Source organism: Lathyrus oleraceus, chromosome 4 (genome assembly GCF_024323335.1).
Source record: "Lathyrus oleraceus cultivar Zhongwan6 chromosome 4, CAAS_Psat_ZW6_1.0, whole genome shotgun sequence".
In the NCBI taxonomy this organism is placed as follows: Eukaryota; Viridiplantae; Streptophyta; class Magnoliopsida; order Fabales; family Fabaceae; genus Lathyrus; species Lathyrus oleraceus.
The window spans coordinates 189,644,951-189,659,167 of NC_066582.1; the positions used below are offsets into that span (position 1 = coordinate 189,644,951).

Here is a 14,217-nt window from a genome sequence, read left to right on the forward strand (position 1 = left end):
GGACAAGCCCTTCAACCTACTTTCATGGGCTATATAATGATGCTTGCTAAGCGCCATGTTTTCACTTCGAGCATGGCCCAATTTGCCTTCAGAAAGCACGATCCCAAATGGTTTACCAGGACCTTCCCATTTCCATCCAAGAAATAGGAGACCGAATATTTGCTGATTTGTGAAGCCTTTTTAACCCCCAGAATTCTAAGCCTTCGACTCAACCCTTTGATAGTTCAGGTTACTTTGATAACCTATCAACCCAACCTTGTCGCTCGACAATTTGGGTTAGTTCAAGTTCTTCCAAAGTGCATGTATGACAAAAAGGGTAGTCTCCTTCTCCACAATGCAGTCCATAACGAAGCTACTGACCTCAAACAAATAGCCAGATATACTGGCCAAACCCAGCTTACTTCGTTCAACTTCGAGCCCAACTTCCTCTATAGTCGAGAGTTTGGGAAATGGTGGACTAAATATTACGTCGAAGAATTATGTGATGTCACCTCTTTCATTCAACTATTTGACAAAGTTTTTCTTCTTGTGCGGGAAAAGACCAGAAAAGGTAGTTACACGCTTATAAAAGAAATCCAAGCTTTTCAAAACTACTTTGAACTGCCTAGGCCTGATGATCTTAGTCGAACCATCCACGAAGCAGCTATCACGCTTAAATAAAAAATTTCAAAGAAAATGGAAAACCTAAAGATTCCTTCATACGTTCCTCATGAGAAATGCTATGAAATGGCTCTTGAATTGTTTCCCCCAAAGTTTCCTTCACTGCCTAATGCTGACTTCGGAGTGGCCCTTTCCCCTCCATTTCCAGATTGGTTTATTTGTGGAGATTCCATTAAAATACTTCGACAACAATCTCAAAAAAAAGCTCAGCAGGTGGTTGCGACTATGCATACTCTAGACCGTTTCAAAGGGCGTCTTCATATAGGGATCGAGGATGTCCGAATCGAATCAGACATATATGAAGGTGTGACACAAGAGGTTTTCCTCAAAGTACATTCCCTTTTCAAACCATTTACTCTTAGATAACACTAACTATTTTATGTTGTTTTTATTTATCCATCAGGGTTCCACCTAAAAAACCCACCACCAAGAGACCAGTCGAATCGAGGACTGAAGGAGGCAGCAAGCATGTAAAGGTATACTTTTGCTTTCTCATTTCTTTTGCTTTTGTTGTGTTTTAATGATGCTAATATTCCCATTCTTAACTCAGGTTGCTCGAAAACCTCCAGTAAGCCCCCTAAAAATCCAAAAACCTGCTGACATCCCCGTCATAATAGAATCTGACAAAGAGGATTTGTCGCCGATTCTCGACCTAACTTCTAGGAAGAGGAAGCAACAACCAAAGGCCACCGATACTTCGAACCAGCCTCCAGCAAAACTTCCAAGGAAAAGGCATGTTGCACTTGTTATCCAAGAGCCTACTCTTGAAGAACTGGCAAAGATAGCAGCGACCCAAAGTGAGAGCGACAACTCCAGCCCTGGGATCGAAGGTGACAAGGTATAACAAATTTGTCTCTACCTTACATAATTTGTTTACCATATTTAGCCATTTATAGTTTCGATTGTATTGATTTCAGGGTGGAGTAAGCACTATCGTTCGAACCAAGACTGAAATTCTAGTAACAGACTATCGATGTCACACTGGATGTTATGACATCCAATTCTGCGCAGACAGGTAATGTATGCAGAAAGTAAATGTAAAAAGCAGTAAATGACACAGAGAATTGTTTACCCAGTTCGGTGACAAACACACCTACTCTGGGGGCTACCAAGCCAGGGAGGAAATCCACTATAAGAGGTATTAATTCAGGACTTAAACCACCAATTTAATCCTATCACTTAAGACCTACCCAATGCAATTTCAATCTAAACTAAGACCTGAGTACCTACTCACTCCCCCTCAATCACAACAGTGATTACAACCATTAAGCATTTTAAAGTCAGTGGTGAAGATATACTTCAAACAACTCTTGATTGTGCTTAAAAGCTTTAATCAAGAAACTCAACACTCACGCTTAAAAGCTTAGAGTGACACAACAATTACAACTCAATAAACACCCTAGTCCAATGCAATCATCTAGGTGATAATTGCTTGGCTCACAAGTAAAACCTAATTCAAGACACAATGAAAGTACATCAAGGATATATAATGATATATTTAATTCTTCACGCTTCAAATCCCTGAATTGCTGAAAGTAGGATTGCCATCCTTTTATAATGCAGTACTTGGGCCTTGTACTTGAATTTCCTAAAATTAAGGTTAAGCAAGTTAACCTAATTTCCACACATTAGGGTGCTAACAAATAGGTTATATGTTAGGTCTCTTAATTTTAGCACAACTGTTAGTTTCCTGAAAATCAGCTTGAGATAAATACTGAAACATAACAGAAAAATTAGCCTATACTTCAGCATCTGCTGTCAGGGATGAATGTCATAACATTCAGTTTGACATCCAGAAAATGCTGTCAGGGATGAATGTCATAACATTCAGTTTGACATCCAGAAAATGTTGTCATGAATGAATGTCATAACATTCAGTTTGACATCCAGTAAATCCTGTATTAGCTAATCCTACAACATACTACTTAAGCATGTCATGACATCAGTCAAGACATCTAAGTACAGTAAGTGTTTTAACATAAAATGCAGTCAATCAAAAACATCTACAAACTCCCCCTTTGGCAAATTTTTGGCTAAAACAACTTGGCATCACAACAGAGTTCACAGCAGCAGAAAGCACACATCCAAGCAGAGAATCAAATTAGCTAATACACTTAGCAAACATAGAAGTTAAACTTCAAACAGCAGCAACACAAGGGAAGATCAAGCAGAGAGCAAACATCAACATAACCTCTTGTTTAGAGGACCTTCAACTTCAAAGAAATCTGTTGTCCTGGGGTACAAGTGTTACTCCCCCTTTTTGTCAAAAATGTTACCAAAGCAACACTTAATATTACAGACCAAAAAAATAAAAATACAAGCAATTATCAGAAACACAAGAAATGTTCTAGTCATCTGGCTCAGAGTCAGCATCACCATTTGTGCCATCATCAGGACTGGCATCTGCTTCTCCCTCTTCACCTTGTCTTTCAGCTTCTTCTGCAATAGCCGCAACTTCACCAAATTCTCCACCATCAGCTAGCACATCACCTTCATTCATCTCCAAAGAGCTAATCAATTTTTCCAAGTTCAGCTTCCTTGCCTCTAATTCCCTGCAGGTTTGTTTGAGCATTGCAATGACAGCAGTTTTACCTGGCTGATTGCTTACACGTGATGTCTCACCTGATGTCATGACAATGTCAGGGACATGGGTACCTAAGAACAACTTATGATTGAAAGACATAGGGCTGTCTCTTTTCTTCACAAAATCATTCTCAGTTAAGATGTTTGGAAACTGATTCAAAACAATACCACATATGAGAGAAGGAAAGGCTATAGGACCCTTCACACTGAAGCTTCCTGCATGCTTCAAAGTTTGATAAAAAATATATGAGCCATAGTCAAATTTGGCTTTGGTTCCAACAGCATATATAAACTTTCCAAGCATTACATCAACTGTAGATTTATGATTGGTGGGCACCCAGTTAGCAACTCCAATCTTGTGCAGCATTGCATACTTGACACTCAGTTTACTTGCCACCAATTTTCCTTTGAGAGGCCACTTGCTTACCTGATTAGCAGTGATGACTTGACAGATTTTGTTGTCAGTCACCTCAAGCTCAGGTTGAGCTTCATCAGACCTTCCCAAATACTTGTTGATCACTGAAGGAGAGAAATTTACACACTTGCCTCTCACATACACTTTCCTGAATTCCTTAGACTTGCCATCAACACATTCTTCAGACAAATTAACAATAAATTCCTTTACCAACATCTCATAGCACTTTGAAAACTGAGTCACAGTCTTCATCAAACCATCCTCTTGAATAAGATCCATAATATCCTTACAGTCTAGGACATTCTGAGCTAATTCCCTTTCCAAAGCCAGCCTCTTCTGATAAACATATTTCCACCTGTTTACACTTGAAGCAAAATGAAAAGATATGTTGTCAATTGGTACCTCAGGGACACTAGCTGCAAGCTTGCTAGTGGTTGGATTCTTCTTTGACAGAATGTCAGAGACATTACAAGGAACATCTGAGTCAGACTCAACAACAACAAACTTGGTCTTATTTTTCTTGGGAACCACTTTGCTCCAAGATTTGGTTGGACCATGAACTTTCCTCTTGAGGGAACTCTCGACTGCCACCGTTGTCTTGGAAGAGGTTGGAACATTAATCTTCTTTCTGGGGGACCTTTGAGCCACAGTTTTCTTTTCTCTCCTAGTCCTAACCCTTTTGGCTATGCTAGGGAGGACAAAGGACAACATCTCATTATCAGAAAATTCCTCCAGGTCTATTGTTTCAGCCTCACAGTTAGGGTTTTCACTGAAATCATAAGTGACATGAACTTCCTCACCAGCCACATTATCTAAGGGTTTGTCAGCATTTGACTCCTTATGGGCATCAGTTTGCTCAACATCATCAGAGATATTCTTTCCTAAAGACTCAGTATTTTCTTGATCAGCAACACTATCAGGTTCAATAGTGTTTAGTGGAATGGAAACCCCAGGGACCTCAAGATTTCCAGACAGTATTCCAGTCACCATAGTGGCAATGGCATTGTGAACATACCTGGAACCTTCTTTGGTTTGTTCCTCAAGAGCGATGGCTGAGGAGAAGCCTGATACAGTTTCTTTAGGTCTTCTTGCATGTGGGGTATTCACAGAGTCAGCAATATGATCTTCTCTGTTAGGGTTGCTTGGTTCAATGCTAGGAGAACAATGCATGTTCTTGGAAGGAGAAGAGTTGGATTGTTGAGACATGATGAGGATCTTAGAGATGAAATGAAAAATTTCTCTGAGAGGATGCTTGCGTGAATGGAAGTTGAAAGAGTGGAAGAAGTAACACTTGTTGCAAGTGAAATAGCTATTATCTGTTGACCAATCAGAGCACACTCTCAATTGTTTAATAATTTGAAATATTAAACAGTAAATTCCTAACATCCTTAATTGCTATAATTCCTCATAAAGACATATTCCCAACTTTCCCCTTAAATTTTCAAACTGAGTAGCATCCAAAGCCTTTGTAAATATGTCAGCAAGTTGTAGTTCAGTTGCCACATGTTCCAAGGTAATCACTTTGTCTTCTACCAGATCTCTTATGAAGTGATGTCTAATGTCAATATGTTTGGTCTTGCTGTGTTGGATAGGATTCTTTGAAATGTTTATGGCACTGAGATTGTCACAGAACAATGTCATGACATTCTGAGTGACATTGTACTCAGTCAGCATCTGTTTCATCCATACCAGTTGGGAACAACTGCTTCCAGCTGCTATATACTCAGCTTCTGCAGTGGATAATGATACACAGTTCTCTTTCTTGCTGAACCAAGATATGAGATTGTTTCCCAAGAAGAAACATCCTCCTGATGTGCTTTTTCTGTCATCAGCACTCCCAGCCCAATCAGCATCACAATACCTAGATAAGATAGGCTCAGAGCCATGAGAGTAGAGCATACCATAATCACAAGTCCCATTAATATACTTGAGAATCCTCTTGACTTGATTTAAGTGACTCACTTTGGGTTCTGCTTGGTATCTAGCACACACATCAACTGCATAGCCAATATCTGGTTTACTAGCAGTTAGATATAGTAGGCTACCTATCATGCTTCTATACAAGCATTGATCAATACTAGAACCTCCTTCATCTTTAGTTAACTTTAAATGAGTAGGTGCAGGAGTTCTTTCGTGACTAGCATTATCCATACCAAACTTCTTAACTATGTTCTTGGCATATTTGCTTTGGGAGAGAAACATAGAATCTTCCATCTGTTTAACTTGCAGTCCAAGAAAATAAGTCAATTCCCCAACCAAACTCATTTCAAATTCAGATTGCATCTGCTTAACAAAATGTTTCACCATTCTATCTGACATTCCACCAAAGACAATATCATCCACATATATTTGGGCAATCATGATTTTTCCATCTTCATCCTTCACAAATAAAGTCTTATCTATCCCTCCTTTTTTGTAACCATTAGTAGTCAGAAATTCAGTCAGCCTCTCATACCAAGCTCTAGGAGCTTGCTTCAATCCATACAGAGCTTTCCTTAACTTGTACACATGTTTTGGTAGATTAGGATCACTGAACCCTTTAGGTTGTTCCACATAGACTTCTTCATTCAAGTAGCCATTTAAAAAGACACTCTTCACATCCATTTGGAACAATTTGAACTTCAGAATGCAGGCAACACCTAACAGCAACCTTATTGACTCAAGTCTTGCAACAGGTGCAAAAGTCTCATCAAAATCAACCCTTTCAACTTGAGTATACCCTTGTGCCACTAGTCTTGCTTTATTCCTAGTGATTACTCCTTTCTCATCAGACTTGTTCTTGTAAATCCACTTGGTACTAATGATGTTAGTCCCTTCAGGTCTTGGAACTAACTCCCATACTTCATTCCTTTTAAACTGCTCCAGTTCATCTTGCATAGCATTGATCCAATATTCATCAGTCAGAGCTTCTTTCACATTTTTAGGTTCAACCTTGGATACAAAGCAGGAATTTGAGTTATTCTCCCTTGATCTGTAATCACACCACTATTGGGATCTCCTACGATAAGATCCTTAGGGTGGTCTTTCTGAATCCTGATAGAAGGCACTTTGTTGGATGCTTCTAACTCAAGTCCAGGAGGAGTATCCTGTACATTTTCTGTTGAAGTCTCAAGGAATGTTCCAACATCCTCTATGACATTGGATTCTTCATCTTTATCATCAACAATAACATTTATGGATTCCATCAGGATATTAGTGTTAATACCTTAGGATTGGCATTAATTTTGTAAAACAAATAATGTAATCATCTCTGTTGTTTTAATATGTTGGGTTGAAGAAGTTCAACATCTGGACCAACATGTCATGTACGATGTCACGACATCATGCCTGTGACATCGCACATGTGTAGAAAACTGAATTAAGTAATTCAGTATATAGTCTGGGATTAGTGAGGATATTTGGTGAATATCCTAACTTCCATGTGGAGGTCTTAAAGACTCAATCAGAATATATATGCTCTAAATATGGAGATATATATGGAGAGATTTTAGGAACTAAAATCTTGAAGACCTTATTTGTAGCAGAAAGTTTCTGCTGACTTTGTAACAGCAAAGAAGAAGTTTGCTGCGATTTCTGAAGGCCCAAATCCAGTTGGGTGATTAGGTTATAAATAGCATATTGTAACCTAGTTTTTGTAAGCCTCTTAGAATGAAAAATTAGGGGCGTGTGTGAGGTAAACCTCCCAACCTGTGGGAAGGTTACCATGTGTTTCTCAGTGTTCAAAGCTGAGAGTATTTGTAACTCAATGCCTGTAGGTAGGAGTTGTTTTGTTCTTGAATGAAGCTGTGAAGCAAGTTCAAGTTGTTTAACATTACATTGTATTTGTAGTGATAGGAATGGAAACTGGAGGTTTCTATCTAGGAGTTCCTAGGTATAGATTGCATTGGGTAGGGATTAAGTGAAGAGTTGTAAACGGGGGAGTTTAACTCTGAATTAATACTGCTGATAGTGGATCTTCTTCCTGGCTTGGTATGCCCCCAGAGTAGGTGATGTTGCACCGAACTGGGTTAACAATTTCTTGTGTTTACCTTCTGCATGTTATAATCCTGTTTGCTGATCGCTCGACTGTGTGAGTCGAGAATGGGATACAAACTGCAAGTGCACAGTTCTATCGCGTAGTTTTAAAAGATATCGATCCCACAGGGACTTATGAATCGATATACCGTTATCTAAGGTTACTACGTAAAGCTAAGGTGAAAAATGTTTGATTGTTTGGGGAAAAAACTAAGAGCTAAACTAAGATCTAGATTAAATATTAATAAAACGGATATCGGTATGTAGTTCGTCAAAACTAGGGAATCAAGTCTTTGTCGGTTTCTTGGTTTTAAAATAAATCGTTTCAGTTAACTTTATTGGTTAAAGGTTTTATCTCAAACTCTCGCTCTGTTGAATAAACCATGATTTTATATTAATGTAGCTGTCACTTATAATTAAGTCAAAAACCATATTTTGAAAGCAATAAAGTTGCAGAAACTCTTTTTAAGAAAACACTGACCGTTTTAAACACCCTTATCTCAAACTCTCGCTCTGTTGACTTAGGTTATATAATTAAATCCAAATGCTTAACTCTCGTCCTCACATTCAATCTTTAAAAATACTTTTTGGAAAAGGTCAGAATTTAATTAACTCTAAAACTTGCTCTCGCCCTGATCTAGAATTAATGCCTAACTTACACTGTCCAGTTAAAACCTCAAACTCTCGCTCTATTGATTTTAACTTCTTTATGTCCTTTACTTTTGTAAAAAATCTTGTTAGTAAACCTGTAAGTTGATACCGTAAAAAGATTGATTTTAATTTTAAGTTTAAATAGACCGACTCAGTCTTGATCCCTTATTCTGCTTACTTTACATACCGATATCTAGGCGAATTAGCCAGACATGCTAAATAAACAAGAATACATATCATGCATAAACAGACTCATTCCAGGCAGACAATATAAATAAATAATAAAACAAAACATTAAATAATGATTAAAGAACCTGAATGCGTAATACAATAGTCTTGAACACTCCACCACAAGCCGGTAGGATTTGTTCTTGGAATCTTCAATTAAACAATAAATTAAACCAAGGAAATAAAACTAGAATCTAACGTAAGGTTAGATCCGATAAAAAGTTGCACAATAGTTTCCGGTGTAGAAACTATTATGCGAAAAATATCTAAATGCTAAAAAGGGAAAGGTAAATTGCAAGGGAAAAAGAATGTAGAACTTGCAAAAGAAATAAATAAATAAACAATGTTAAGTTGCTGGAAAAGAAAATAAGCAAAAGCGTGAAAAGAAAGAAAATTGGCAAAGCTTCGGCAATGTGAGCGTGGAAAAACCGAGGAACCCTTTTAGGTTTTTGAAGTAGCTATTTATATTGGTGCTGGTAACTGCTTTTCGTTTCCCAAGGTCTTCAACGTGGCTAAATGCACGGCGTGGATATAGGACACAAACTCCTCAACGTCTCTTCAAGTCTTCTGAGGGCGTTACTTGCGCCAAAAAGGTAGTGGAATGGTGTGACGCTCGTCACACCATGTGTGACGTCCGTCACAAGGCTGTTTTGCGTGACGCTCGTCACGCACCCTGTGACGTCCGTCACAGGCACAGCATTGGTGACTTGTGCGCTTTGGGCTGGGCTTTGGCATTTGGTTCCTTTTCTCTCCTTTTTCACCTCCTTTTCTTCCATTTTCACTTGTTCTTCAAAATAGACTACCTGCGACAAATAGGAAGAAAATACCACGTAATATCTCATAAAATGCAGTAAACCGAAATAAATAGTCATAGAATTTAATGGAATTAAGTCCTAAAATATGATATAATTTCGTGTTATCATTTGCCATAACTCAGCTTGTATTTCAGTCTGCTTATCAAGATAATAACAGACCTGATACATAGCCTTCTGTTTGAATGTCAATCAGAATGTTTTGACATTAGTCATTAACAACATATACTGAATAATAGGTAGGTTGGTTTGTCTGCTTCAGTTCAGTATGTATTTCAGTCTGGCTATCAAGAGGATAACAGACCTGGGCAAAGGATCATTGTGAAACTGTCAAACTGGATGTCTTGACAGTTAGAGACTGGTTAGTCTATTGCAGTACAGCAAATTTAGCACAGTCGGTTTTCAGGGACATAACTGAATCAGCATGAGGTTTATGTCTGGTTGTCAAACTGAATGTTGTAACATTCATTCCTGACAGCATGTGCTGAATTGTAGGATGATTAGTTTTTCTGTTTCAGTAATTTTCTCAGGCTAAAATCCAGGAAACTAACAACTGAACTACTTGTAATGAACCTAACAAATAGCCTATTTGTTAGCACCCTAATAAGTGGAAATTAGATTAACTTGTTCAACCTTTATTTTAGGAAATACAAGTACAAGGCCAGCAAACTGGATTAATGTAACAGATGATGTCCAAATCACTATTGAGACATCTTGCTGATAACTGTGTAGGAAAATAACAAAAGTTAGAGCTATGGTTGCTCTCTACTGAGTCTTTCTACCAGATGCACAGAACTAGGTGTTCCTCCATACTAGGGTGACATAGAAGCAGATGTCGTGACATCTGTGTACATGTGTATATTAGTACAGGGTTTAAATTGTATAACTGTCTTGCTGTATTAGTGACAATATTGGATTAGATGTCATGACTTGGAGTAGAACATCTGAATTCTGACTATGCCAGAATTTCAATTAGTTCTGGAGTTGAAAACTCTGTATGCTCTGCTGTTAGTAGAGTATCCCAGGAGTATACGCTCATCACTTTTGGGGTCCATTTTTCTTCTCTGTTCACGATCTGTAAGAATGTAACATTTGCTTCCAAAGATATGAAAGTACTTCACAGTAGGCTTTCTGCCTTTCCATATTTCATACAGAGTGGAAGAGGTTCCCTTTCTCAAGGTAACTCTGTTGTGAACATAGGAAGCTGTATTCATAGCTTCAGCCCAAAAGTGCATAGGAAGCTTCTTTGCATGAATCATAGCTCTAGTATATTCTTAAATAGTTCTGTTCTTCCTTTCAACTACTCCATTTTGCTGAGGAGTAATAGGTGAGGACAACTCATGACTTATTCCTTCAGATGAGCAGAAATCATCAAACTTGGAATTTTTAAACTCCTTTCCATGGTCACTTCTTATTCTGACAACACTATTATCCTTTTCTCTTTGGAGTCTTATGCATAGATCTTTGAAGACATCAAATGCATCTGATTTTTCTCTGATGAAGCTTATCCATGTGTATCTGGAATGGTCATCAACAACCACATAAGCATATCTCTTCCCACCAAGACTTTCAACCTGCATAGGTCCCATTAAGTCCATGTACAAAAGTTCTAGAGTTTTGGATGTTGTAGGATGTCCAAGCTTAGGATGTGACATCTTGGTTTGCTTTCCAACCTGACATTCTCCACAGACTTTTCCTTCATCAATAAGCAGCTTTGGGATTCCTCTAACTGCTTCCTTGGATATGATCTTCTTCATTCCTCTTAAATGAAGATGTCCAAGTCTTCTATGCCACAACTTCACTTCCTTTTCTTCCTTGGCTGAAAAGCACATTGAGGAGTCGTTTGAGACTTTAGGTTCCCATAGATAGCAGTTATCTTTGGATTTGGATCCTCTCATAACTTCCTTATTTTCTCCATTTGTCACAACACATTCTTCCTTAGTGAACTATACATAGAAGCCTTGATCACATAGCTGGCTTATGCTGATGAGATTAGCAGTTAGTCCTTTTACTAACAACACATTATTCAGTTCTGGAACTCCAGGACTGTCCAGATTACCAACACCTTTGATTTTTCCTGTAGCTCCATCACCAAAGGTCATATAACTGGTAGTATGAGGTTGTATATCTACCAATAAGTTATTCATCCCAGTCATATGTCTTGAGCACCCACTATCAAAATACCAGTCTTCTTTGGTAGATGCCCTTAGAGATGTGTGAGCTATTCTAGCAACCCATTATTGTTTCTTGATAGGGGCATTATGCTTAGGTGCCTTCTGCTTAGGTCTGACTTGAGGGGTCTGGTTAGGATAACCATGCAACCTGTAGCAGAAGGCTTTTATGTGACCAAATCTTCCACAGTAGTGGCATCTCCATCTTTGAAATTTCTTCTTTTGATGGTTAATCCTCCTGTTTCCATGATGTTGTGACATTGGTTGTGACTTCTTCTTGATTTTCTGAACTTCAGCCTTTGAGCTTTTGAATTCAGATGAGGATTCCTTAACAAAGCCTAAACCAGACATGGTTCCTGATTTCTGTCCCACCTTTAGAATTTCTTCTAAAGTGTCAGCTCCTTTATTCAGCATTCTGATGGATTTTGTCGTTTGATCTAGCTTAGAGGTCAACAAGGTTATCTCACCATTTAGATCATCTATGACTGTCAGATGCTTCTTCTTCTCAGCTTCCAGCTCCTTGATAAGTTTCTTCTGCTTTTCTCCTTGTAGACACACTTCTGCACTTTTGACACATAACTCTTTATATGAAGCAGCAAGTTCATCAAATGTAAGTTCATCTCCACTTGAGTCATCATCAGAGGCACAAATACTAGTTAGTACAGTGACATGTTTTGCAGATTCTCCTTCTGATTCACTCTCAGAGTCTCCCTCAGACCAGGTGACAGATAGTCCCTTCTTTTGCATCTTGAGGAAGGTAGGACATTCAACTCTAATGTGTCCAAAACCTTCACATCCATGACACTGGATTCCCTTGCCTTGGTTGGACTTTTCTTCAGATTTTGATCTTCTACTGATGTCAGATGAAGTGTTCTTGACATTTGGTCTACCTTTTTGATCAATCTTCTTTATGAACTTGTTGAACTGTCTTCCAAGCATGGCTATAGCTTCTGATATACTTTCATCACCTCCAGTATTTCCTTCTTCTGAATCCTCTTCAGTATTTGATACAAAAGCTATGTTTTTGTTTTTCTTTTCAACATTATCACACAAGCCCATTTCAAAAGTTTGGAGAGAACCAATAAGCTCATCAACCTTCATATTGCAGATATCTTGAGCCTCTTCTATAACAGTAACCTTCATGACAAATCTCTTGGGCAATGATCTAAGAATCTTTCTTACAAGTTTTTCTTCAGACATTTTCTCTCCTAAGCCTCCAGAAGTGTTGGCAATTTCAAGAATATTCATGTGGAAGTCATGAATAGTCTCATCCTCTTTCATCCTCAGACTTTCAAACTTAGTAGTCAGCATCTGAAGTTTAGACATCCTTACCTTGGAGGTACCTTCATGAGTTGTTTTGAGAGTATCCCAAACTTCTTTAGCCAGTTCACAGTGATGCACCAGTCTGAAAATGTTCTTATTTATCCCATTGAACAGTGCATTCAAATCCTTAGAGTTTCCAAAATGCCTCTTGCTCTTTGTCCCACTCTTCTTCAGGAATTTGCATAATGATTCCATCTTTACCTGTCTTCGTTGGATGTTCCCATCCTTTGTTGACAACTCTCCAGACCTTGCTATCCAGAGACCTCAAGAAGGCTATCATACGAGGTTTCCAGTCATCCTAGTTAGAACCATCCAGCATGGGTGGTCTATTTGAGAATCCTACATCCTTGTCCATGGTACTAGAAAGTAACGTCCCTAGATCTCACCCAGAAATTAACGGGCAGGGTGCCTGCTCTGATACCAATTGAAATTCTAGTAACAGACTATCAATGTCACACTATATGTTATGACATCCAATTCTGCGCAGACAGGTAATGTATGCAGAAAGTAAATGTAAAAAGCAGTAAATGACACAGAGAATTGTTTACCTAGTTCGGTGACAAACACACCTACTCCGGGGGCTACCAAGCCAGGGAGGAAATCCACTATAAGAGGTATTAATTCAGGACTTAAACCACCAGTTTAATCCTATCACTTAAGACCTACCCAATGCAATTTCAATCTAAACTAAGACCTGAGTACCTACTCACTCTCCCTCAATCACAACAGTGATTACAACCATTAAGAATTTTAAAGTCAGTGGTGAAGATATACTTCAAACAACTCTTGATTGTGCTTAAAAGCTTTAATCAAGAAACACAACACTCACGCTTAAAAGCTTAGAGTGACAAAACAATTACAACTCAATAAACACCCTAGTCCAATGCAATCATCTGTGTGATAATTGCTTGGCTCACAAGTAAAACCTAATTCACGACACAATGAAAGTACAACAAGGATATATAATGATATATTTAATTCTTCACGCTTCAAATCCCTGAATTGTTGAAAGTAGGATTGCCATCCTTTTATAATGCAGTACTTGGGCCTTGTACTTGAATTTCCTAAAATTAAGGTTAAGCAAGTTAACCTAATTTCCACACATTAGGGTGCTAACAAATAGGCTATATGTTGGGTCTCTTAATTTTAGCACAACTGTTAGTTTCCTGAAAATCAGCCCTGTCGCGTCACGCGAAAAACCGGCGGGAAACGAAGAACAACAGAGCCGCCACCGTGCGTTATTTATCCCAAAAGAAGGAAAGGAAACGCTCAGAGTAAACCTGGAAAAGACATGGTCTCGCGACCAAAGAGAATGGGATCGGGAGTCGGTTATGCGAAGGGAAGGTATTAGCACCCCTAC

At 38.5% G+C, this 14,217-nt stretch overlaps 1 protein-coding gene across 1 annotated transcript; it reads right to left on the reverse strand.

The window, feature by feature from the left end:
• Positions 1-3,007: 3,007 nt before the first annotated feature.
• LOC127136627 (uncharacterized) lies at positions 3,008-4,864 on the reverse strand. The gene is made up of 2 exons (XM_051063164.1): positions 3,713-4,864; positions 3,008-3,670 (listed from the first exon to the last, which is right to left on the reverse strand). The coding sequence occupies exons 1-2, from the start codon at positions 4,862-4,864 to the stop codon at positions 3,008-3,010; spliced, it is 1,815 nt and encodes a 604-aa protein (XP_050919121.1).
• Positions 4,865-14,217: the final 9,353 nt, after the last annotated feature.